This window comes from Camelus dromedarius, chromosome 24, assembly GCF_036321535.1.
Source record: "Camelus dromedarius isolate mCamDro1 chromosome 24, mCamDro1.pat, whole genome shotgun sequence".
Classification (NCBI taxonomy): domain Eukaryota; kingdom Metazoa; phylum Chordata; class Mammalia; order Artiodactyla; family Camelidae; genus Camelus; species Camelus dromedarius.
In genome coordinates, this window is record NC_087459.1 from 9,367,652 (window position 1) to 9,390,622 (window position 22,971).

The following is a 22,971-nucleotide window of genomic DNA, read 5'->3' on the forward strand; positions in this document are numbered from 1 at the left end:
TTGCAACCATCTTTTCTCTATCACAGAGGTTATGCTCATCAGCTTTATTAAATATCGCTAAACTGATCTCCAAAGGGTAAGTGTTAATTTACACTCTGGAATAAAAAGTCCAACTCCACTTAAAAAATTTTTTTTATTTAAAAAATTTTATTTTTTTGATTCAAGTGTAGTTAATTTACAATGTTAGTTTCAGATGTACAGCAAAGTGATTCAGTTATACATATACATACATATATATATATATATTTTAGATTCTTTTCCATTATATGTAATTTATTTATTTATTTATTTTTTTGGTGGAGGAGGTAATTAGGTTCATTTATTTATTTATTTTAGAGGAGATACTGGGGATTGAACCCAGGAACTCGTGCACGCTAGGTAGGCTCTCTACCACTTGAGCGATACCTTCCCCTCTCCATTATATGTTAATACAAGAAGCTGAATACAGTTCCCTGTGCTATAAAGTTAGGTTCTTGTTGTTTATCTGTTTTATTTAGAGTAAATAGATATTCTACATAATATCTATAAACTGTAATATCTATGAACTATAATATCTATCCTGTAATATCTATAAAATCCATTTTTGATGTTTGCTGACAGCTTGAAAGCCCCAGGCTTCCCTCTTTCCTTGTAGCCCACATCTGGGCAAGCTGATAGGAAGGCCCTGGTGCTCTCTCCCTTGCACAGGAGGGGAATTTCATTCAGGAAAGCCCTGGCCAGTGCGGAGGGGCCTCAGCCCAGCCTCACCCACTAACGCCCGGGAAAGCCCCTCCTTGCTCTCTCAAGCCATCTCAGATCTGCTTGAGAACCTGCCCTGCTCCCCTCAGAAGGCCTCATTATATGAGTCATCAATTCCATCTTATGCTCTTAGTGTGTGTGGCCTCATCGGCCTCCACATCTGACCCAGATTTTGGGTGAAGGGTTGATCCTTCACAGAGCAACCATGAAACGTACTCTGATCAGATCAGCAGAGCATCAATTTCATCTGGCCCACACCTGGCCAATATGTGACATCATCAGATTTTTTTATTTTTTGCTAATCTGATGACAAACATGGTGTGACATAATAGAAAAATTATATATTGGTCTCTGCCTTCAGTTCCTGGTACAAAGTCCCTCAATCCTTGTAAATAGGGATGCTAGGAGAAGTGAGGCGTTCGTTAAGTTGGTGTCAGTGAAATGGGATTTGCTAGAACTCATAACATGTGGTTTTGGGGAGAGAAAGGATAAGAGGGCAGGGGATGAAGAGATTTTGATTCCTGGTGGCCACATGTTCCCCCCTGGCCTGGAGAAGCAGCTGTGATGCACTCAAGTTACTAAAGGTAAAATTAGCAATGGAATTTAGACATGAATCCAGCTCCCAGGGAGTCAGTTTAGTGGAGACATAAGGAAATGAAAACTGATGAGAAAGAAGCAAAATGTTCAATCTGTTGGTTGCTATTATCTGTAATAGCTAAAATGAAATTCAAAGAGAGTGCTGGCTTGAAACTTGAGACTGACTGGTCAGATTTCAGTGAGTCTGAGCTTAGGTCACTAGCCTAAAGCCTCCCTCCGAGGGAAAAGTTATGCAGAAACAACTGTAATTATCTCTAAGCCCTCAGATCACCAAAAATTTGTCAAGGTGGGGGAAGGACAAAACCAAGAAACTGCTGAAAGCAGGGGACAGTGTGGAGTTTTTCACTTTGTGAATCGTTATCGTCCCCTTCTTGAGGACCCTTTGCTGAAAGGGATTGTAAGAGTAACTAACTTGGGGGCTGTTCTTTGGCTTTGTTTGTTTTGTCTTTTTTTGGTGGGGGGTAGTAATTAGGTTTTATTTATTTATTTATTTATTTATTTATTTATTTATTTATTTATTTATTTATTTATTTATTTATAATGGAGGTCCTGGGGATTGAACCCAGGACCTCGTGCACGCTAAGCACACGCTCTACCACTGAGCTGTACCTTCCCTCCTCCACACTGTTCTTTGGTTTTGAATCTGCAGAGCAGAAGAGCATGTTTGGGTTGATTCAGGACCCACAGCTCAGTATGAAATGATCATAGGTGGTTATACCCTGTCCAGACACACAGGAAGTTATGCCCAAGGGAACAGCCAGCCTACTAGACTAGATAAAAGCCACTGTCAGGTCCGATTACCCTGAGAATAAGAACTATCTGTCTCCCCCAATAAATTTCAAGTAGAACACTCCAGATGAAGGGGCCGGTAACTCTGGATGCAGGCCACCTGAGACTGGCTTCAAAGTGACCTGGATATTCGCCTACTGAATACACTCCTTACCCAGGTCATAGTAAAGGCTGGAGGGGCGATGGTTTGCCTACATACCCAGAAAACCTTACAGCTGCAAAACTGAGGGACATTTTAGGAAGCCTTATGAATTTGCTGTCTCAGATGTCCCTCATGGGTCTTACTTTAAAAAAAAAAGTTAATTAACAAGAAAATGGGGAAAGGCAGAGGAGAAAAATTGAGACAGGAGACAGGTTTTGGTAGGGTGGAAATTTTTAAAGGGTTATTAAGAAATAAGGTGAATAAAGTGAATATTGATGGAAGTGAAACAAAGAGGAAAAAGAAAGGGGAGGATCACGGGGCACGTACCAGCAGGGTGGAAAATGGGATGAATAAAATGGATGTTGATGGAGTACAAATGAAGGGTTTTTTTCTCTGGATGCTTTTTTGTAAATTTTTTTTGGGAGTAGGTAATTAGGTTCATTTATTTGTTTAAGTAATGGAGGTACTGAGGATTGAACCCAGAGTCTCATGCATGCTAGGCATGCGCTCTACCACTGAGCTATACCCTCTCCTCCTCAAAACAAAGGTTTTAATACAATACTATCTAAGGTTGGGTGGACTGAAGGAACCCCCTTCTGGCTTCCCAGTGTTGAAGGGCCCCAAACAAATTTGCTCTATCTACCCCAGTTTGTTGAAATTTAAAAATTGGAAGGTAGAGATTACAATGCAAACCTGACCAGCAATCACTTTGGGCAGTGGTTAGGCAGATTAATCAAAGTAAAGATTGACAAAGGGCTAGGGTCCCTTGGCTCAATCCCTCACCGGGGACCCTAACTTATTCTTGTTGGGGGACACTTGGTGGGGTTGGTGACGTGCGTTGGTAAGGATTTACCAAAAAGGGAGAAGTTCAAGAACAAAGGAAAATTTAATAGGTACAAACAACAGCAGGCCACACAAGCAAGAGGTGCCTATGTGTCCACCAAGTGTGAATGTGCAGGGTCCTTTATTGGGGAAGGGGCTGTGAACACAAAGGGATAGAGGAACAGATTTCTGATTGGCTGTAGGTGAGGTAGGGAGCTTTGATATATGGGAGGACAGTGGATTTATGACTCCAGTAAGATGGAGACGTGGGCTGACACAAGCAAGGTCGTGGAATTTATGACTTGGATAAGGGGGAGACATGGGCTGTGAGAAGTCAGCCTGAGTGAGACCAGCCACTTCCCAAAGCTGTTAACTGTGCTAAGGCAAACACCCGTCAGGGGTTTACCTCCCAAAGAGGAGCAGGCAGACGCCTAAGGGCTGGAAGTTGGGGGTGGAGGGGGTTGTCACGGGGCCTCAGCAGGCACTAGTTGGCACTGCAATTCTTTTTTCTTTTAACTCTTTTTACAAAAAGTAATAAAAAACAAAAAGTGTTGGCCATTTTTCCCCTCTTGGATTGGCCCGCTCCCAATTCTCAGGAGCATACTATCTTTTACTACCTTTTTACTTTACTGATAAAAGTCTTGCATGTATATATATTTTTTAAAAACTGTTATTGCAGCATAACTGATATAAAATAAGCTGCACATGTTTAAAGTGTACCATTTGGTAAGTTTTGGGATATACCTACCCTCCCACCTAAAAGCATCATCATAATCACGATATTCATCACCTCCCCAAATTCCCTCATGCCCCTTTATGATCCTGTTACTGAACTCAGGTTTGGCTTGCCACTTGAAAAGTCAATACTCCAGAGACAAGTGTTAGTAGGAAGGTTGCTTTCATCAGGAAGCTGGCAACCTGGGGGGAAGGTGGACTCGTGTCCCAGAACTAGCTCTGAAGATTCTGCTCAGCCATAAACGTTTTTAAAGGGAAAAAGGGGAAGTGATCTCAGTTAATCACTAAGGTAGGGGGTCAGACTCATCACCATCTCTTATTGCGTGCAGGCTTGTCAACTCCTTGTGGTCTTTCTTTAGATGCTCTCTTGTTCACACAGTTTGTTCATGAGATTACTGAATGGGAAGCGGGGGAAAAGCCATCTGTTAATTACTTATTCTTCATGTCTATTTCTTTGATCTAAGGAAAGAACCAACAGGTTAGGCAAAGTATTGTGTGATCAAAGGATTTGAAAGTTGTGCTTGGGCTGGAGATTAGTTAAAATATAGCTTTGCTAAAGTGACAAGACAAAAGGGGCCTCCTGCAGAGAGTTCTTTCTTGCAAAGAGCTCTTTCCTGCAAAAAAACTGCTTACAAATCCCCACCGTCAGACATCACTCCATTTCTATGGGATCATGGGTGAAGGTCCGTCTTCTGTAACTTCTTCACACTGATCCAGGACTAAATTCTCAGAGTGGAAGATGTTGACATGGATCTGTAGTTTTTCTTTGGTGACAGTTTTAGCTGCCTGTTTACATAGATGGGCAGAGCAAGCTACAATTATTTTGATGCCCACAAAGACACAGATTATTATGAACAATAGTGTCAACCCCATTCTCTTAAGGCCAGTTCCTGGAATTGTGCTGACTGCAGGTTTAGTCCTGCTCAAGATGGAGCAGCCTGTGTCATGACTGCAGTTTGGTCATCATGCAGGTAGCTTTTTCCCTCTGGTGGCAGTTTAGAGTATCTGTAAAATGACCCGGGAATGTGCATCAGACCCTGGAAGATTCTGTGACTTTATTGTCCTAGTCATTAACTGCTTGCACCTGCTCTTTTGTGACTCAGGGAGGCCTGGGAGACTTCAGCTTTTCTACAGACAAGACGCAGGGGACATGGAGGGGTCTTTGCACTTGGTGGGAGAGCTCCCCATCAGGGTTCTGCTTGGTTTCAATTTCTCCCTCCTGCCTCCACCCAACCCAACCCAGACAACTACTGATTCACTTTCTATCATTTGTAGATGTGTTTGCATTTGCTAAATGTAAATAGAATCATATCATACAGTGTGATCTATTTTTTGGTCTAGCTTCTTTTATTTGTTTTCCCCATTAATTTTTTCTTGTTATGGTAAAATACACATGTATAAAATTTAACATCTTAACCATCTTTAAGTGTACAGATCAGTCATGTTAAATATACTCACATTGCTGTGCAGCCATCACCACCATCATCCCCATAGCACTTTTCAGTCTGTAAAACTGAAATTCTGACCCCATTAAATATTAACTACCCCTTCTCCCCACCCCAACCCCTGGCAGTCACCATTGTACTTTCTGTCTCTGTGGGTTTGACTACTCTAAGTACCTCATGTAAGTGGAATCATATAGTATTTGTCTGACATTAAGTCTTTTTCAGAAACCGTTTCTGTTGATTTATTTTTTCTTTTGAACAGGCCATATTTCCTGTTTCTTTGCATGCCTTGTGATTTTTTTTGTTCAACACCGGACATTTGAATCTAATAATGTGGTAACTCTGGAAATCAGATTCTCCCCCTTCCCCAGAGTTTGCTGTGTTGGGTTTTTGTGGGTTTTTGCTTTGTTTTTGTTTTTATTTTTATTTATTAATTAATTTATTTTTTAGTAGACTGTTTCTGTGACTGAGATGTGAACTCAATGTGTTCTTAGGTCTTTTCTGAGACTTCTGTTGGGCACATGCATTCACTTTCTGATTCTCCCCATGTTTGCAGAGGTTTGAAAAAATGTTCTAGTCTTTAATGTCTGACTCCTGAAAGGGGAAAATCAAAAAAAGAAGGGGATTAAAAAGGGGTCCCAGCCCTTTAAATCTCCTGACCAGTCACTTCAGCCAGAGGGGCAGGGGCTGGAGCAGTGGGGGAGGTGCAACAATGGTGGTGGCCTCTTTGCACCTGTGACCAGAAGTGATGATCAGCCATCAGAGCACAGACCGCCCCCCCGCCCCGCAATCTTTGGAGGACAGGGTCCTTTTTGCACACCCTCCTTCCTGCAAGCTCTCAGGGAACACCTGCACAGCTGCTGGCCACCGGGTGGGGGATGGGCCGCTGCTACTGGGCTGAGAGCTGAAATTGACTGAAATTAACTATTTATCCTGGTCTTCCATCTACATCTTTCCCTGGAAGTTGCAAGCCTTCAGAGTTCCAGAGTAGTTCCACCAGGCCAATTCTGCCAGTGCAGTTGTTGTCCAGGTGGGGAGACATATTCCATGATCTCCCCAGAATCTTCTCTGATCCAAAGCATTTTGCACAAGAGTGGGTGAAACAGTCAGGGAGTGAAGAAGGGAAGTTCCCAGGACTCCTTGATACAGGAGCCCCATGCACAGCGGTACCAAAACCCACTGGTGAAGCCCTGACTTGGCTGCAATTAGATTGAGAGAACAGGATGGAAAAGTGCAAGAGTTCACAAAATTATGGAAGTTGGAAAGTTTAAACAAGCTCTATGTAAAGAAGTTGTGTCTCCTTTCCCTAATGAGAGTGGTATTAAGTCATACTGGAGAACATTTTCCCTGCTTAGTATCATAAAACCAAAACCTGTAGATGGGGTCCCCATGGAGGCCACAGTTATGAATGTGAGAGTCAATGGTACTAAAGTAAAAGTTAGTAGAGTTGGAATGTTTGGTCAGACTTTATGTAAATTGGTTGTGCGTCTTTTACCTGAGTGCAACTATGGGGATTGACATTTTGCCTGACTGGGGGATGTTTCTCTAACTAGTCTTGTAAAACAGAAGGCATGCACATTTGCCCTTCAAGCAATGTTACTTGGATGTGCTAAACAGGAACCAGTAAGATTGCCTGGGTCCACGCAGCATGGGATAGAAGTGTGGGGTCCCAGCAGGGACAAATTCTCTGCGCAGTAGCCCTAAGTGGACTGTAGACTGGAGCTTAAGACAAAAGCCCATGAGCGCTCCCCAGCGACGACTACTGGGACTTTGGACAAGAGAGTTTCCAGGGTTATTTACCACCTTGCTATCAGCCATTAATTGAAGCTACCTTGATGACTGAAGGACATAAAATGATCTTAAAACCTGAAATACCCATAATGTCTATGGTGATGTCAGAGAAATGCTCTAATGGGGATGGCAGGGCCCTGAAGAGTCCCATAATAAAATGGAGATAGTTTTTACAGGATGGTGCTTACTGGGGAGAGCCTCACATGCAGGGGGCCTCTCTTCTCTGAGGACTGACTCTGGATCTGTGCGAGCAGCTGCCAGTTTCTGCCACTTGGACAGCCCTATAAACTGCTCTTGACTGACCAACAAATTGCTGCTTGGTTTGTGGACAACAATTCCAGGTGAATGGACAATATCCTCTTTGGAAGGCCACCACTCTGATCAAAGAAGGTGAAAACTAATCAGTCTGGTGGACTGAACTGTATGCTGTTTTCCTAGCTATAATTGAAGAATTGACAGTAGTGAAATTTCCTATGTTTTGGTTTCTCCTGACTCATCGTCAGGCAGGAGGGCAGTGGAAACCTGGCCTCTTTAAGGGATGCCCATATGGGGCCCAGTCCTTTCGGAATCACTATGGAAATTTGAGGGGTGCTTTAAAGTAGGACTCGGCACATCAGTGCCCATCACTGGAACCCCCTTCCAGGTGAATAAGCAGATATTCCCATCTGTTCACTTAAGGTGGCCACCTGGGCCTACGAAATAAGTGGACATGGGGTCACTGCAGCAATGTAGAGATGGGCTGAATCTAGACATGGTCCTCTTGTACCCTCAGAGGCACAAAATGCCAATAAGAGCTGTTCTGTCCTCAAGCAAGAGACAGAGAACAGAGATGGCTATGTGGCAGATTCCCTAGGGGGACGGCCTGGATAAAAACTGGCAAGTGAGACTCCTGCTGGTGTCCCTGGGGTGGGTGTGGCATGGCAGATGGGTCCTGACAGGAGCAGCCACCGACGCTGGACTGGGCTTTGCTTACCCAGTGATAGATGCAAATGCTCAGAACAACACAAAAGAACCAAATCAAAAGATATTGCACCAGCTTGGGTGGCCGATCATCATTTCTTCAGATCAAGAGCCCACTTTATAGCCCATAATGTCCAACAGTGGGCAAAGAATATCGTCCCCAGGGTACTAGTTTGGTAGAGAATTGAAATGGGTGGTTGAAACACTGGTTGTCCAAAGTGGGAGCAGAGGGTGGGGAATAGCTCCGTGAGTGCATGCTTAACATGCTCGAGGACCTGGGTTCAATCCCTAGTACCTCCATTAAAAAAAAAAAAAAAAAAGACAAAATGGGGGCAGATAAAGCCTGAAAATCTGTCCCACTAGGTAGATCTCTCTGTTTCTGGCAGATCTGGGGAGATCACGCAGGGAGAGATGCTGGGGAGACTGTGCAATTCTTCCCCACGACAAGGAGGATGCTCATATAACAACTCAATTTTTCTTTCTTACTTCCTCCCCACGTCACCTCAACTTTCTTTCTTCCTACCTGATGCAGTTGTCATATGACCAGGGCTACAAATACAAGTGCCTGAAACAGCGATGATTCCTAAATAAGCGATTGCAACTATATTTAAAACCTTGTGTCAGAATTCCTAAGTATCTGATGGCGCAGGATGTGCCTTCACCCCCTCTGACCAGATTGGTACTAACAGTGAATGCAGCTATATCGATGGTGGTAAAGATAGCTGACCACTCTGCATCTGGATAACCTCAGTCTGTGGACCAGGGAGAAGGCACTTGGTACACTAGTATTGCTGCCTGTAATCTAGACCCGCACAGCGGCCGAACCTAATGTCCCTTCCAAAGGTGGAAGCATTTGGGTATCAATACAAGAGAGGAGGAATCGCAGCCAAGGGTAAAGTATAGCTAAGTGACTTATGTAATGAAGGAGATTCAATTTTACATTAACACCTCAAAAGAGTCTCAGAGGAAGAGATAATATTTTCTCTTAGCTCTATTATACTGGATGCCTGGAATGGTGAAGGACACAGGACAAAACAGTCACCCACAAGACGAGGAGAGAGAGAGGCCTTGAAATGGCAGGAGAAACCAGCGTTGCCTGCACCTTGGTCTGGGACTTCCAGCCACCAGAACCGTGAGGAAGTGAATTTCTGTGGTTCACGTCATCCAGTTTGTTATGGCAGCCCCAGCGGACAGGATCTCAGTGTTTTAGTTTGCATCTCTAGCTTGCTAATCCTGCTCACTATTTATTTTGTTTAAAATACACGTGGGGTCCTGTCGCTGCTCTGTTCCAGAGACTGAGCTGTTTCCCTCACCTGCCCCTAGGCCAGGAAGTCCACCCCCACCTTCCTCCTCATCCCCTCCAGCTGCCCGGCTTCCCAGCACCGGGCTCCGCGGGGGGCGGCTCTGCGGGCCCCCAGGTCTCTGCCTCCCAGGTCTCCTCCCATTCACTCGCTCCTCTGCCCTGCGCTCCTGGCACGGGGCAGACGTTCCAGCTTCTGCGAGGATGTTCCTGGATTTTAAAGTCTAGAACCCGCAGAGCGCGGGGCACGGTCCTGTAGTAGCAACCGGGTCTGGGATCTAGGGATGCTAAGATCACCCCATAGGAGGCAGGGACCCGCGCAGCCCACGCGTTTGGGGGAATGAATTCGGGGACCGCATGTGAAGACTGGCGCCGCACTCGCGCACGTAGGGGAAGGGGCCGCTGGCGGAGATGGGCGGGGGGCGTGCTGGAGCCGGGTGAAGAGGGAAGCGTTGCAGCCTCCTGCTGCCAGGAAATCCAGCCACGCAGTGCGGCCCGAGCCCTGGGGTCTCCGGGAAGGGCGGCTGGAGAGGGGGAGGACGCCGAGCCGCCCCTCCCCCGGGCGGGGCGGAGCAGATGTGAGAAAGCAGAAGCTAGCGGCCCTCCGGGATGTCCTGAAGCTGGATCTGCGAAGAGAAACTTGCAGCCGGGCCCGGGGCTACTGGGGACACCACCCGGCCCACCCCATCTCGCTGAACGACTGAGGGTCTGGCCATTTCCTTGCGGTGCCGTCGGCGCTTAGCCGGTGCGCCTGCCCCGCCCCGCCCCGCCCAGCCAGCCTCTCCCGTCCAGAGAAGGGACCGTTAGCGCGGACAGGACCATCCTGCTACCCTGAGAGGCCGCCGCCGCGGACCCGGAACCTGCACCTCCGCGCCCTTCCCGCACCCTCTCAGCCCTCCGGGCCCTCCGCTGGACGTCCCCGTGCCCCCTCGTCGTGCATCCCAGGGCCCCGTACCCACCCCGCGCGGCCCATCTCCTTGCCCACCCCTCGTACTCCGGCGCCGGGTCCCCGGCGCCTCTCCGAGCCCCTGACATTCTTCCCCAGATCTCCCGGGCGGCCCGGGTCAGGTCCCCACCAGCCACGCCGGCTGCCCGGGCAGGAGCGCGCCATGCTCCGGCTCCTGGCGCTGCTGCTCCCGCTGCTGCTGCCGCCGCCCATGGGCGCCCAGGAGCCGTCCGCGCAAGACGTGAGCCTGGGCGTGGTGAGTGCCGGGGTCCGCGGATTCCTGGGATCTGCTGTGGAGCTGGGAGAGGGAAGCCGGGGCCTGGACTCCTGGGTTCAGAAGAGGCTGCGGGTAGATTGAAATGTCCAAAGAGTGACCGGGGATGGGGACTGGGGACCTGAATTCTTGGATCCCTCAGGAGGTTTGGGGCCCGAATTTGGAAATCTGGAAAAGGGCTGGGGTGGGGAGGTGGGGACTTTTGGGTCCATGTGAAGACTGGCAAACGCGGGGCTGGAGGGCCTGGACCTTGAGATGGGGAGCTGGGGGCGTACCCTGTGCTGGGGACCCTGGGCTCTCCATGCCTGGTGAGAGGTGGGCTTCCAAGATGGTGGCAATGAGGGAGAGTCCCATCTCTTCGACCCATCCGGCTTCCCCTGTATCCTCCTATTGTCTAGGACTGGCTGACCCGCTATGGCTACCTGCCGCCACCTCACCCTGCCCAGGCCCAGCTGCAGAGCCAGGCAAAACTGCGGGATGCTATCAAGGTCATGCAGAGGTTTGCGGGACTGCCAGAGACAGGCCTCCTGGGCAAGTGACCCCCCACCCCCTCCCCTTCCCTGCCTCCACATCCAGCCTGACCATTATTTCCCACCTGATCGCAGTTTCTAAACCTCTGCATGCAATCATGGGTGTTTTGAAAATGCTCACCTCGGGGGTCCCAACCTAGGAGGTTCTAAGACATTCCTCTTTTAATAAATATTTATCAGCAATCTCTTCTTGATAAACGACATACGAGGTCATTTCAGGCTCCACTGGTATAGTGGTGAGCAAGGTGGGTGAGGTCCCTGCTCTCCAGGAGCTAACATTCTAGACACATATACACAGATCAAGGACAGAAATATGTAAACCAATTTCAGGTAGTGATGAGTGTTTTGGAGAAAATAAAATGCTAATGGTATTCAGGGGCTGGGCTGGTCAGGGCAAGCTCCTCTGAAAGTTGTCATATGAGTTGAGAGGAGCTCATATGATGTTAAGAATTCATAGGACCCAAAGAAGAGGAACCAGTAACGGGAAGGTGTGGGAGAAGAGTGTCCCAGGCAAGTGCCAAGGCCTTGTGGTAGATATAGGCTTGCATGCCTAAAATGAGAGAACAGAAGAGCTAAGCAAGAGCTTGATCAGGGGGCCTTGAGAGGTGCTTGGGTTTGATTTCAAGTGTGATAAGAAACCATGAGAGGTTTTGAAGAAAAGAGACAACTCGATCTGATTTGCAGTTTTAAGCTTCTTCTGCTTGCTGATGGAGAATGAAGGGTGGGGAGCATGGAGACCAGGAAGGAGGCAGGTAGTGTACAGGCAAGGATGTGATGGGAAGCAGTTGCATCCAGGGTATATATTTTGGAGGAAGAGCTGAGAGGCTCATCTGTTGGGCTAAGTGAGAGGAAGAGGGAAGTGGAGGGATTCTGTCCAGCTACGAGGGAAGGTAGGACTTTTCCCTGTCCTGTCCACTGCCGAGCAGTGTCTGGTGTTGGGATGTGCTCAATTGCTTTTTTTCACCTCAACCAACAAAGTGAGGTTTGACTTTCATTGGGAGATGAAGGGGCTGCTGGAAATGGCACCCAGCAGGGAAAGGGGATTCCAGGCCACCTAACTGGGGAAGTGCTTGCTATCAGAGACCCAGCTAGCCCAAGGACTTTGAACTTTACTTGGATGTGATGGGAACTTGGGAGCTAGGGTGTGAGGTTTGGGCAACCCCCCTGAGCAGGGGATTCTAGCCTCAAAGACAGGAGTTTTCACTGCACCCCCAGTTCCTTTCTCTAGAGTCCAGCTACGAGGGCTCAGGGGAACGGGGTGCCCAGATCTTGGCTTGAGACTCTGGGCACCACCTGGCGGCAGCCATTCCATCCAGAGCCAGGTGCAGAGGGTGATCCTACCCAGAATGGCAGTGGCATAATTTGGTATGAGCTGCCTTCCAGAATCAGACTGCCTGGGTTCAAATCTAAGCTGTGGGGCCTTCTTAGGTAGGTTTTTGAAGCTGTCTGAGACTCAATTTCCCCACATAGAAAGTTAGCTGGTACTACCGCTGACTCCTCTTCACTGCAACCTCTCCCACAGACCCAGTGACAGTGGCCACCATGCATAAGCCCCGCTGCTCCCTGCCCGACGTGCTGGGGGTAGCGGGGCTGGTCAGGCGGCGGCGGCGGTATGCTCTAAGTGGCAGCATGTGGAAGAAGCGAACCCTGACATGGAGGTAGGTCCCAGTGCCCTCTCTCACCCTGGGCCTACCTGTTGGGCCCAGCTTCGAATGGCTGCTTTATCTCTCCTCTGCGCCCCCTTACTCCCCACGCTTCTTTCCCCAGGGTCCACTCTTTCCCCCAGAGCTCAGCACTGAGCCAGGAGACAGTGCGGACCCTAATGCACCATGCCCTGACCACCTGGGGTGTTGAGTCAGGCCTCAGATTCCAGGAGATGGGTTCTCAGGGCCCGACAGAGCCTGACATCCTCATCGACTTTGCCCGGGCCTACCATCAGGACAGTTACCCCTTCGACGGGCAGGGGGGCACCCTCGCCCATGCCTTCTTCCCTGGGGAGCACTCCATCTCTGGGGACACTCACTTCGACGATGAGGAGACCTGGACCTTTGGGTCAAAAGGTACAATCTCCCCTCTTCTAAGAGGCCCTCTCCCCAGATCTGTCTGTCCTTAAGAATTAAGTTTAAATTACATTTATTGATGGAGGCTGTATCTGTTGGGCTTCTCCAGAGAAATAGAACCCTGAGAGAGAGAGAGAGAGAGAGAGAGAGAGAGAGAGAGAGAGAGAGAGAGAGAGAGAGAGAGAGAGAGAGGAAGAAAGAGAGAGAGAGTGTGTGTAAAGTCATTTATTTTAAGAAATTGACTCATAGGATTGCAGAGGCTGGCAAGCCCAAAATCTGTAGGGCAGGCCTACAAGCTGGAAATTCAGGTGAGATGGGATGGTGCAGTTCTGAGTCTGCAGAACAAGCCAGCTGGAAACTCAGGCTGGATTTCTATGTTGCAGTCTTCAGGCGGAATTCCTTCTCCAGGAAACCTCAGCTTTCACTAGTAAGGCCTTCAACTGATTAGATGAGGCCCACCCACAGTATGGAGAGCAATCTGCTCTACTTACAGTCAACTGATTAAAGATGTCAATTTCATCTACAAAATTACTTGCACAAGAACATCTAGATTGGTATTTGATCAACCAACAGGGCACCATAGTTTGGCCAAGTTGACACAGAAAATTGCCCATCACAGAGACCTGTCAGGTGCTTAATGCCATGCTGGGGCTGAGGACTTAAAGGGGCAAAAACACAGCTCTGGCAGCAGCTGAGTCAGAAGAGTAACAGGCAGTTGTGACACACGGTGACACAATTATGGGAAATCATAGCAGAGGAAGTCCTCAAGCCTGGGGGGTGCTGCAGCAGTGAGGTTTTGTTTGATTGTTTGTTTTGTTTTTTTACTGGAGGTACTGGAAATTGAACCCAAGACCTTGTATATGCTAAGCATTCACTTTACCACTGAATTATAACCTCCTCCTGGGAAGCAATGACTTTGTTCATTCCACATATATATACTGAGTGCCAATCAGTGCACAAGGTCCCACTCTCCCAGACTATGCAGGGTGGGGGTGGGGGCGGGAGAACACACAAGAAAGCACCTGCCAGTGAGCTGGCTGAGGCCAGGAGAGTCAGGGGTGGGAGCACTGGGGTGAGAAATGGCCTGGAACATTCAGGGCTAGAAGGAAAAACTGTGTTGGGAGGGGACTGCGGAGGATGGAGGGTAGGTCTTATACCACAAAGGGCCTTGGAGAGTACATGGATGAGTCTGGACAATAGGATTCTGAAGGCGGAAGGTTGTGCATTCTAGAACTACTACTGGCTGCTGTGGGGGGCAAGCTAGGGACAGTGCGGTGTGCAGGTAGGAAGCCGCAGGGTCCAAGTAAGAGATGGGGGTTGGGAATGGGGATGAAGATGAGGGCAGAGGATGGGCAAAAATTGGGATCTGACTGGATTCTGGGGGCAAACAGGGTGGGGAGTGTTGGGTACTGGTCAGGTTTCCAGCTCAGGGCCCCTAAAGGATGGTGTCCTGTTCATGCAAGTGGGAAGTGTGGGAGGAGGAGGAGCAGGCTGGGGAAGGCAGGGGTGAGTTCAGGTTGGGACATGTATCTGCAGTGCTGGTTGGCTGGTTGGCGCAGGTGGTGCATTGGTGGTTGAGGATCTTGCTCTAGAATGTGGATTCCTCCAACTTCACGCAGGTTCCCCTGAAGTGGAGCTTGAGAGGGAAATTTGTGTGCAAGTAGTTTCTCAGGGGGCACATTCTCAGGGGAAAGGGAAACAGGAGAAGACTGAGGGAAAGAAGCTAAGCAAGAATGTGGTCTCAGCTGGAAGGGAGCCTGATCCTGCGGGGAACTCTGCAGCAGAAATAGTACTGTGGGGTTGGTTCGTCCTGGAGGCAAGAGGCACAACTTTTCCAGTCCCTGATCAGTCAACTATGGTTGCCAGCTGCTGGGGTAGGCTGGGCCAGGAGGGAGGGCCATTTTGTGGGGAAGGTAGCAGCTGGAGGCTGGGCACACAGGCTCGGTAAGGACTTGGGTGAGGTGCAGATAGCCTTCACAAATCCACAACAGTGAGGCTGTGTGATGCAGCACGTGAGAACTTGGGTTTGCAGCGGAACTCAAGCTGCCTACTTCATGTATAAATTTCTTGACCTCAATGTGCTCAGTTTCCTCATCTAAGAAATGGGGATAATCACAGTACCTGCTGGTACCGCGGGCTGGCAGACTGAATGAGTCATTCACCAACAGCTCTCAGCATGGGGCCTGGCACAGAGTAGGGCTCCATTCACTGCCAGCTGCTATGAGCTGGGCCTAGTAGCAGAGAGTCGTTGGTACTGGGGGTGGGTAAGGTTCCAGGGAGTGAATGTGGAATGTGAAGGTTGAGTGCAGAGCAGTGGAGAGTCCCAGAGTTAAGGGGAGGGTGGCAGGGAAGGTGGAATTCGAGGAAATGGAGGGGAAGAAAAAAAAAAAAAAACAGGTTGAAAGGTGATTTAAAACCAAAGCAAAGGAGGAAGTGGTCAGCAGGGAGCAGGGCAGCAAATCAGTCCAGTAAGTTACTTAGGCCTGGATTTGGTCATCTGGGGACAAAGTAACCTGTAGTGCCCACAGGTTTGGTGGGTGGGGGAAGAATCCAGACCACAGGGGCATGAGAGGAGCTGAGGAACTGAAGACTGATACTCACTGAACTCAAAGAACTTGCTTTGGAGGGAGAGGGTGAGGGGCAGGGTAGGACGGGGGTGTCTCAGGATGAGGGAGCCTTGAGCACTCAGGTGCGGTAGATGAGCCAATAGAAAGAAAGAGGTGGGGGTGGATGCATGGATCGTGGATTGATGGATGGATAAATGGGTGGATGGATGGACATGGATGGATGCATGAATGCAGGGATGACGGAGGGGATGGGGATTGTCCTTCTCCTAAAGAAGGTGAGAGAGGCCAGGACCTTGAGCAGGGCAGCACAAGAGGTAAGAGATGAGCATGGGGAAGGTGAAGCTATCTGCCCCTCTTTCAGATACACAGGAAGTCACAGATTACATCAGTGGCCAGTCTTGATGAAATAGGAAATACATTTGTCAGCGTTTGTCATCAAAGAGTTGGGGGTTTGAGCTGGAGCTAGGTAGTGGCTTGAGAGGCTGTGGGTCTAGAATTGAGGCTGAGTGGAGAGAGCAAAGGAGCTGCCCGCTGAGGTCTTGGGCAAGGATGAGAGGAGGTGCCGAGGACTCCCTTAGACGGGCACTGGCAGTCTCACGGGGCTGTATCTGCACAGTTGTGAAATTTCCCCAGCTGAATATCATGACAAGGGTGCAAGGAGGGGGTGTGGCTAAAGGAGAAGCAAGGTAGGAAGAGGGGTGAGATATGAAAAAGCTCTACCTGACTAAGACACCAAACTTCCTCCAATTTCTTAGAAAAAGTACTCCAAGCAATGAGAACACCCACAGTCAACATGGAAATTCATTAGTACTTAGGAGTCTGACCAAGATGTCCGAAATCACTGCTGAAAGGCAGGACAGCACAGCCAGAGTGCCAGCCGTGTCCAAGCTCTGCCATATAACTTGACTTCTCTGTGCCTCAGTTTCCTCACCTGTAAAATGGGGAGAGGATGTAGAGATTTGTGGAAAGTAAATGAGGACAAGTGTTTGCTAGTCCTCTTATGTCTTACACATTTCATGCTTAGATTCTCATCTAGTGGCCATAAGGGGCTGAGAGAAATTGGCTTTTCAGTTCACTGGGTTACTTCCAATAAACCCACTTTCAGTACTGCTCACTCTAGTTAGAAATTTCCCTGAAGCAGATCAACATCTGGGGGAATCTGTGCCTCCCTGTGGGGGCTGCTTGCCTCTCTCGCTTTGTCCTTTCTTGGCCTCTCACTGGCTCATAAATCGATGAGGAGCTGGGGTTCAGCCAGCAGCTGGGTGCGTGGAGAGGCTAGGTCTTGCCTGGCGCCTGGGCTGGGTCCCCAAGAGAGAGACTTCTGTGGTCAGAGAGGCTGCGCGCCAGGCCAGCAGGCTGTGGTCGGAGAGTGCCTGCTGGGGCTTCACATTCTGAGACTGATGGAGGCTGCAGTGGTGGGGAGGAGAGGTGAGGACCCCAGGGAGGTGGGAGTGGAGGCTGTGGGAGAGGGAGATGGGGGAGGGGAAATAGAGGACTGAAGGGTTGTGGGAGCTAGAGGAACGGGGATGGAATGAGGGTGGGGGGGGCAGGAGAGGACCATGAGGGTGCGAGTGGGGCCAAGGAGTCTGACCAACATTCCCTGTGGGTGGAAGTGGGAAGGGTGGGGAGGAGTGGGGGGCCTCTGCCAACAGACTGGAGCTATGGGAAGGGGGTACTCCAAGGGCTGGGGCTTCCTCAAGAGAACTTCATGCACCCTGAGGTTCCTGCTCTCTACAGAATGTTTCTGTAGGCTGCCTTCCTGGAGGAAGTGGCTACATCAGAGTAAAGTACTCCTTCCTCTGTCCACACTGTTTCCTCTTGCCCTTTCCCTAACATGCTCTGTGGGTCTTTTCAGCCCGGCACCTTAGGGTCTTGCGTTGCCATACAAGGCTACTCAAAAATATTTACGAAATAAGCAAACCCATAGAGGATGGATAAAAGGGCTCAGGGAGGGGTCTGAGCAGAAGAAGCCATGGCCACCTCTGAGGGTCTCCTGGCTGTTTCTGTCCACCAGAAGGCCCCACTCCCAGGGGCTTCCTGGTTGCACTGGGAGGGGCGGGCTGGGGGTGAGGCACAGCTCCAGCCCAATCTCCCTCCCTCCCCAGATGGTGAAGGAACCGACCTGTTTGCCGTGGCTGTACATGAGTTTGGTCACGCCCTGGGCCTGGGCCACTCCTCAGCTCCCGACTCCATCATGAGGCCCTTTTACCAGGGCCCAGTGGGCAACCCCACTGAGTACCGCCTGTCCCAGGATGACCGCGAAGGCCTCCAGCAGCTCTACGGTATGGGGAGTGATGGGGTGACTGCCTGGTGTTCGCCTCGGCAGGGTCAGGAGACCCATGCCTCTCTAACGCTCTCTCCACAGGGAAAACACCCCAAACCCCTTATGACAAGCCCACAAGGAAACCCCTGGCTCCTCCTCCCCCACCCCCTGCCCTGCCCCCGGACAGGTGAGTCCCCCGCCAGCTGCGCGGGCTTGGGTGAGCTCCCTAGCCTGAGTGTCCTCCTCCATGAGATGGGCATGGTAAGAGTCCCTGTTATCAAGGTTAAGGAAAGGGAGGAGGAGCCCCCTACCTCTCTCTGCTCACCTGTCTTCTCCTCAGCCCCTCCCAACCCGTTCCTGATCGATGTGCTGGAAATTTTGACGCCATTGCCAACATACGAGGCGAAACTTTCTTCTTCAAAGGTGAATGACTTCGGGTCTCTGGACCACATATAGTTGGTTTCCTCCCCGCTAAGGGTGACCCACCCAGGCTATGGGGTTCCCAGGGATGCGGAACCTTCAGTGCTAAAAAGAGAAAGTCCTGGACCAGCCGGTCGCCAGAGGCACACTGCACCCTTGATTTCCAGATGGAACTGTCTGCCCATACCTGGGAGGGGAGACCTAGCCCTGTGTCCCAGCTACCCACTGGGGTGGGGAGGGAGGAAGACCGCTTGCCATCTCACGCCCGCAGGCCCACCCCTTCTGCACCGCAGGCCCCTGGTTTTGGCGCCTCCAGCCCTCGGGACAGCTGGTGTCCTCCCGGCCCGCCCGGCTCCACCGCTTCTGGGAGGGGCTGCCGCCCCAGGTTACGGTCATCCAGGCCGCCTACGCCCGGCACAGAGACGGCCGGATCCTCCTCTTCAGCGGTGAGTAGGGGCCGGGGCCGAGTTGGCGCCGGGGGCGCGGAGCTCGCCGCTCACCCGGCCGCCTCCCCGCAGGTGCGCAGTTCTGGGTGTTCCGGGACCGGCAGCTGGAGGGCGCCGCGCGGCCGCTAGCGGACCTGGGGCTGCCCCCGGGGGGGGCGGTGGACGCCGTGTTCTCGTGGCCGCTGAACGGGAAGACCTACCTGATCCGGGGCCAGCGGTACTGGAGGTACGACGAGGCGGCGGCGCGCCCTGACCCCGGCTACCCACGCGACTTGAGCCTCTGGGAGGGGGCGCCTCACTCCCCCGACGACGTCACTGTCAGCAACACAGGTGGGAGAGCGCGCGGGGACGGTCCCGAGGCCCCGGGGGATGCGGAGCTCGCGGCGGGACCGGGGGTTTTTCGCAGAGCCGCGGGGAGAAAGCGGCCCGGTGGGAGGGGGCGGGGCTCGGGCGGGTCTGGACCAGCCCCCAAAGCCCCTGCTCCCTCCTCTCAGGTGACACCTACTTCTTCAAGGGCGCCCACTACTGGCGGTTCCCCAAGGGCAGCGTCAAGGCCGAGCCGGACTCCCCCCAACCCATAGGCCCTAAGTGGCTGGACTGCCCCGCCCCCAGCGTTGGCCCTCGCGCCCCCAGGCCCCCCAAGGCGACTCTTCAGCCTGGAGCCTGCGACTGTCAGTGCGAGATCAGTCAGGCGGCGGGGCGGCCGTCCGTGCCCCTCCTGCTGCCCCTTCTGCCCCTGCTGCTGGGGGGCGTCGCCTCCCGCTGAGGTGGGACCCGTTGAAATACAGATGGGGCCGGATCTCCCACCGCGGGCCCTTGGGGATAATTGTGGAAACCTAGGTCCCGGGCTGGGTGGAGCTCATCGAGGACGCAGCTGGGCGGATGCAGGTGGACCTACAATCAGGGATGAGCTGGAGGGCGGTGACAAAGGGCTGGCCCTTGGCCAGGTCACTGCATATAGTCCTTTCCTCACCTCGCCCCTGGAAATCTGGACTCTGGCTGCACTGCAACCTCTGAAGACTCTCCTTCTCCCGGAACACCTAGCCTTTCTTGGAGCTCAACCAGCTGACTCCCTGTAGCTACGGCCCCGCCTGGCAACAACAGCTGTCCCAAGCCCTTTGGGTCTCTACAGGACAGGCCTGGTTGGAAAAATGAAACTGAGCCTCCCTCTCTACCGGCTGCTCTCAAGTCTCTCATCCTGTCCCGCTTCCACCACATCCCAGTCAAGGCCACATTGGTGGGGTCCCCACCCAACCCTGACCAGCCCCAATCACTAGTGTCCCACATCCTTGTGCCATCAGTGGCCACATGGATGACACTCCACAATCCAGCCCACCATGGACTTCTTTCTGGTCACCACCCTGGTACATGAAATGCCCACACTTAAAATGACACACTTCTATACCTAAACTATCCCTCACACCTCCACACGAGTGGGTGCCGCCTCCTCCAGGATAACTGCTAGCCTGCCATCAGCTCTGTGCTCGGGGGAGACAGTGGACTGGTTCCCTCTCAATCTAAGGTCATTGCCTCTTCAGCGCTCCTGGGTGGCGAGTAGGTGGAATCTTGTCCACCTCATTGACCACCCCCCTGCAACTCCCTACAGCATTTAGGATCTAAACCAGTGCTTCTGCAACTATCTTTTTGGAATATTCCACACAAGAATGATCCAGGGGACTTAGAAAGGAGTTCCCATGCCCGCACTCTGAGTCCTCACTCTGGGCTGGATGAGGGGCAGAATCTGCATTTGAAAGAGCTGGGTGGTGAGTGGCCCTGATAGGCATGTGAGCTGGGCCAGCAGCTGCCATCTCTGTGTGTGATTCTTGATGCTTTTCTGTGTCTGTGCCGTGTTCTCCCTCCCAGGGGCCAACCTCTTCATGTTCCCTCCAAAGCCAAGCTGATGGCCTTGGTTGAGACAGGCCCATCCTGCATGGATGGAGTCACTTAGCATCCACTTCTCAGGATGCCACTCAGCCTCAGTGACCCCACAGTGCTGCCCAGAGCCGAGGCTGTGGGCTGCAGCCTTGCCCACCTTGGTCACAACGAGCAGACCAGTAGGAGGGCCACAGCCAGGTGTCTTGAACCAACCTGGGACATGAGAATTCTAAGCCACCAGAAGGCCATCCGGGCCTCTGTCAGGATCCTTTTGAAGTATGAGGAGGAGGAAACTTGGATTTTAAAAGCTTGTCAGCCCCACCAGGAGGCAATAAAAATGAGAAAGCCCTTCATTTCTTCTGAGCATTGATGGACTTGGGGTGAAGTTTGGTAGCAGGGACTTGACAGCCATGAATCACTCTGTTTTGCAGAAGTGGCTGGAATCCAGCATTGATGGACAGCAGGAAGGAGGGATGGGAGGGGAACGAGCGGGAGGAGGAATTGGAGGGAGCCCAGAGGAGGGATGTGCGGTGTGAAATTTGAGGCTGTTTCTGCTACAAAGGAAATTTCTCCTTTCCTAGCCTTTAAGACTTTATTAAGAAGCTACAGAAAAATGCTACCTCAGATTGAATTATATATTTTATGTTATTTATTTTGGGTGGGTAATTAGGTTTATTTATTTATTTACTTTTAATGGCGGTACTGGGAATTCGACCCAGGCCCTCATGTGTGGTAAGCACGTGCTCTCCCACTGAGCGGTACTCCCCACTCAGCAAATTACATATTTTAAAAATGGTACAGTTGCATAGTCAAAATTTAAAACTTCTGTGTTTCAAAGGACACCATGGAAACAGTGAAAAGACAATCCACAGAATGGGAAAAAAATATATTTGCAAGTGATATATGTGATAAGGGACTCGTATCCAGAATTTAGAAACTCCTCTTATAACTTAAAAATGAAAAGACAAATAACCGAATTTAAAAATGGGCAAATCAGAGTATACATTTCTCCACAGAAGATAGACAACTGGACCATAAGCACTCGAAAAAAGGCTCAACATCATTAGTCATCAGGGAAATGCAAATCAAAATCACAATGAGACCCCACGTCATATCCACTAGGATGACTAGACTCAAAAAGACATAATAGTAAGTGTTGTTGAGGATGTACAGAAACTGGAACTTTCCTACACTGCTCCTGGCAATATAAGATGGTTCTGTCACTTTGAAAACAATCTGGTGGTATCTCAAAAAGTTAAAAACGTACTTACCATATGACCCAGCGAATCCACTCCTAGGTAGAATTCAAGAGAAAAGCATGTCCACACAGAACCTTGTCCGCGAATGTGCGCATCGGCATTATTCACGATGGCCAAATGGTGGAAACGACGCAAATGTCCATCAGTAGGTGGATGGGTGAATGCAAAGGTTTCCAGAGATGAAACGCAGAAATGTTACTTGCAGCTGAAGCAGGAGCAGCTCCCTTCTGTCTCTGACCTGGAATGGGAAGAAGGATCTGGACTTCCTGGGTGTGGAAAGGGGGTTTCAGACAACTGAATGGGCTTCTAAGGGGCAGGGTGATGCTAGCTGGGTCCAGTTGACCCAAGTGAGACTTTGAGCGAGGAAGTGGGATTTGTAGGTCTGCCCTCCGGGGTGCACACAGGTGGCCCCTAAAGAGCCCGGGTCGTCCTGGAGGATATTAGAGATTGAATTGTATTCCCCCCAAATTCATATGCTGAGGTCCTAACCCGCAGCTGCTCAGAATGTGACCTTATCTGGAGATGGTGTCCTTACAGAGGGAATCAAGATAAACTGAGGTCACTAGGGAGGCCCTAATCCAGTATGACTGGCGTCCTTATAAAAATGAGACCTTAGGAGACAGATACATCCATAGGGAGAAAGCCGCGTGACCATGAAGACAGCGGTCTACCAGCCCGGGTAGGGCCTGGAACACACCCTCCCTCATTGCTCTCAGAAAGATCCAAAAGTGCTGACACCTCAATTTCAGTATTTAGGCTTCATGGTGAGAGAGTAACTTTGTGTTGTTTGGACACCTGTCTGTGGCACTTAGTTGGGGCCGCCCTGAGACACTGATGCAGAGGGCAAGGTGATGGCTGTGCTGAGCAGTGAGGGGCTTTGGCCCCAGCCTGGGGCATTCGGGAGCAGCTGGGAGGTGGGCCAAGCTGTGTGAGACAAAAGCTAAGGGGCTGCCCAGGGCCTGGGAGACCCCTGCAGCGGGGCATCCAGATTGTGGGGCCCCAGAAGGGCTCA

The 22,971-nt window shown here is 50.8% G+C and overlaps 1 protein-coding gene across 1 annotated transcript; it reads left to right on the forward strand.

The window, feature by feature from the left end:
• The first annotated feature begins 9,905 nt into the window (after positions 1-9,905).
• Positions 9,906-21,053, forward strand: MMP25 (matrix metallopeptidase 25). Its single transcript, XM_031447710.2, has 11 exons — positions 9,906-10,064; positions 10,365-10,521; positions 10,938-11,070; positions 12,592-12,727; positions 12,837-13,129; positions 17,802-17,978; positions 18,062-18,146; positions 18,300-18,382; positions 18,673-18,825; positions 18,898-19,155; positions 19,320-21,053. The coding sequence occupies exons 2-11, from the start codon at positions 10,429-10,431 to the stop codon at positions 19,589-19,591; spliced, it is 1,683 nt and encodes a 560-aa protein (XP_031303570.1). The 5' UTR covers positions 9,906-10,064; positions 10,365-10,428; the 3' UTR covers positions 19,592-21,053.
• Positions 21,054-22,971: the final 1,918 nt, after the last annotated feature.

What these genes read in the sequence shown, in the direction of transcription:
- MMP25 (XM_031447710.2), top strand. Translation starts at nt 10,429, where the DNA reads ATGCTCCGGCTCCTGGCGCTGCTGCTCCCGCTGCTGCTGCCGCCGCCC. An exon ending in CTGGACCTTTGGGTCAAAAG is followed by an intron (nt 13,130 to 17,801) that starts GTACAATCTCCC and finishes CTCCCTCCCCAG; the next exon opens with ATGGTGAAGGAACCGACCTG. An exon ending in CCTGCCCTGCCCCCGGACAG is followed by an intron (nt 18,147 to 18,299) that starts GTGAGTCCCCCG and finishes TCTTCTCCTCAG; the next exon opens with CCCCTCCCAACCCGTTCCTG.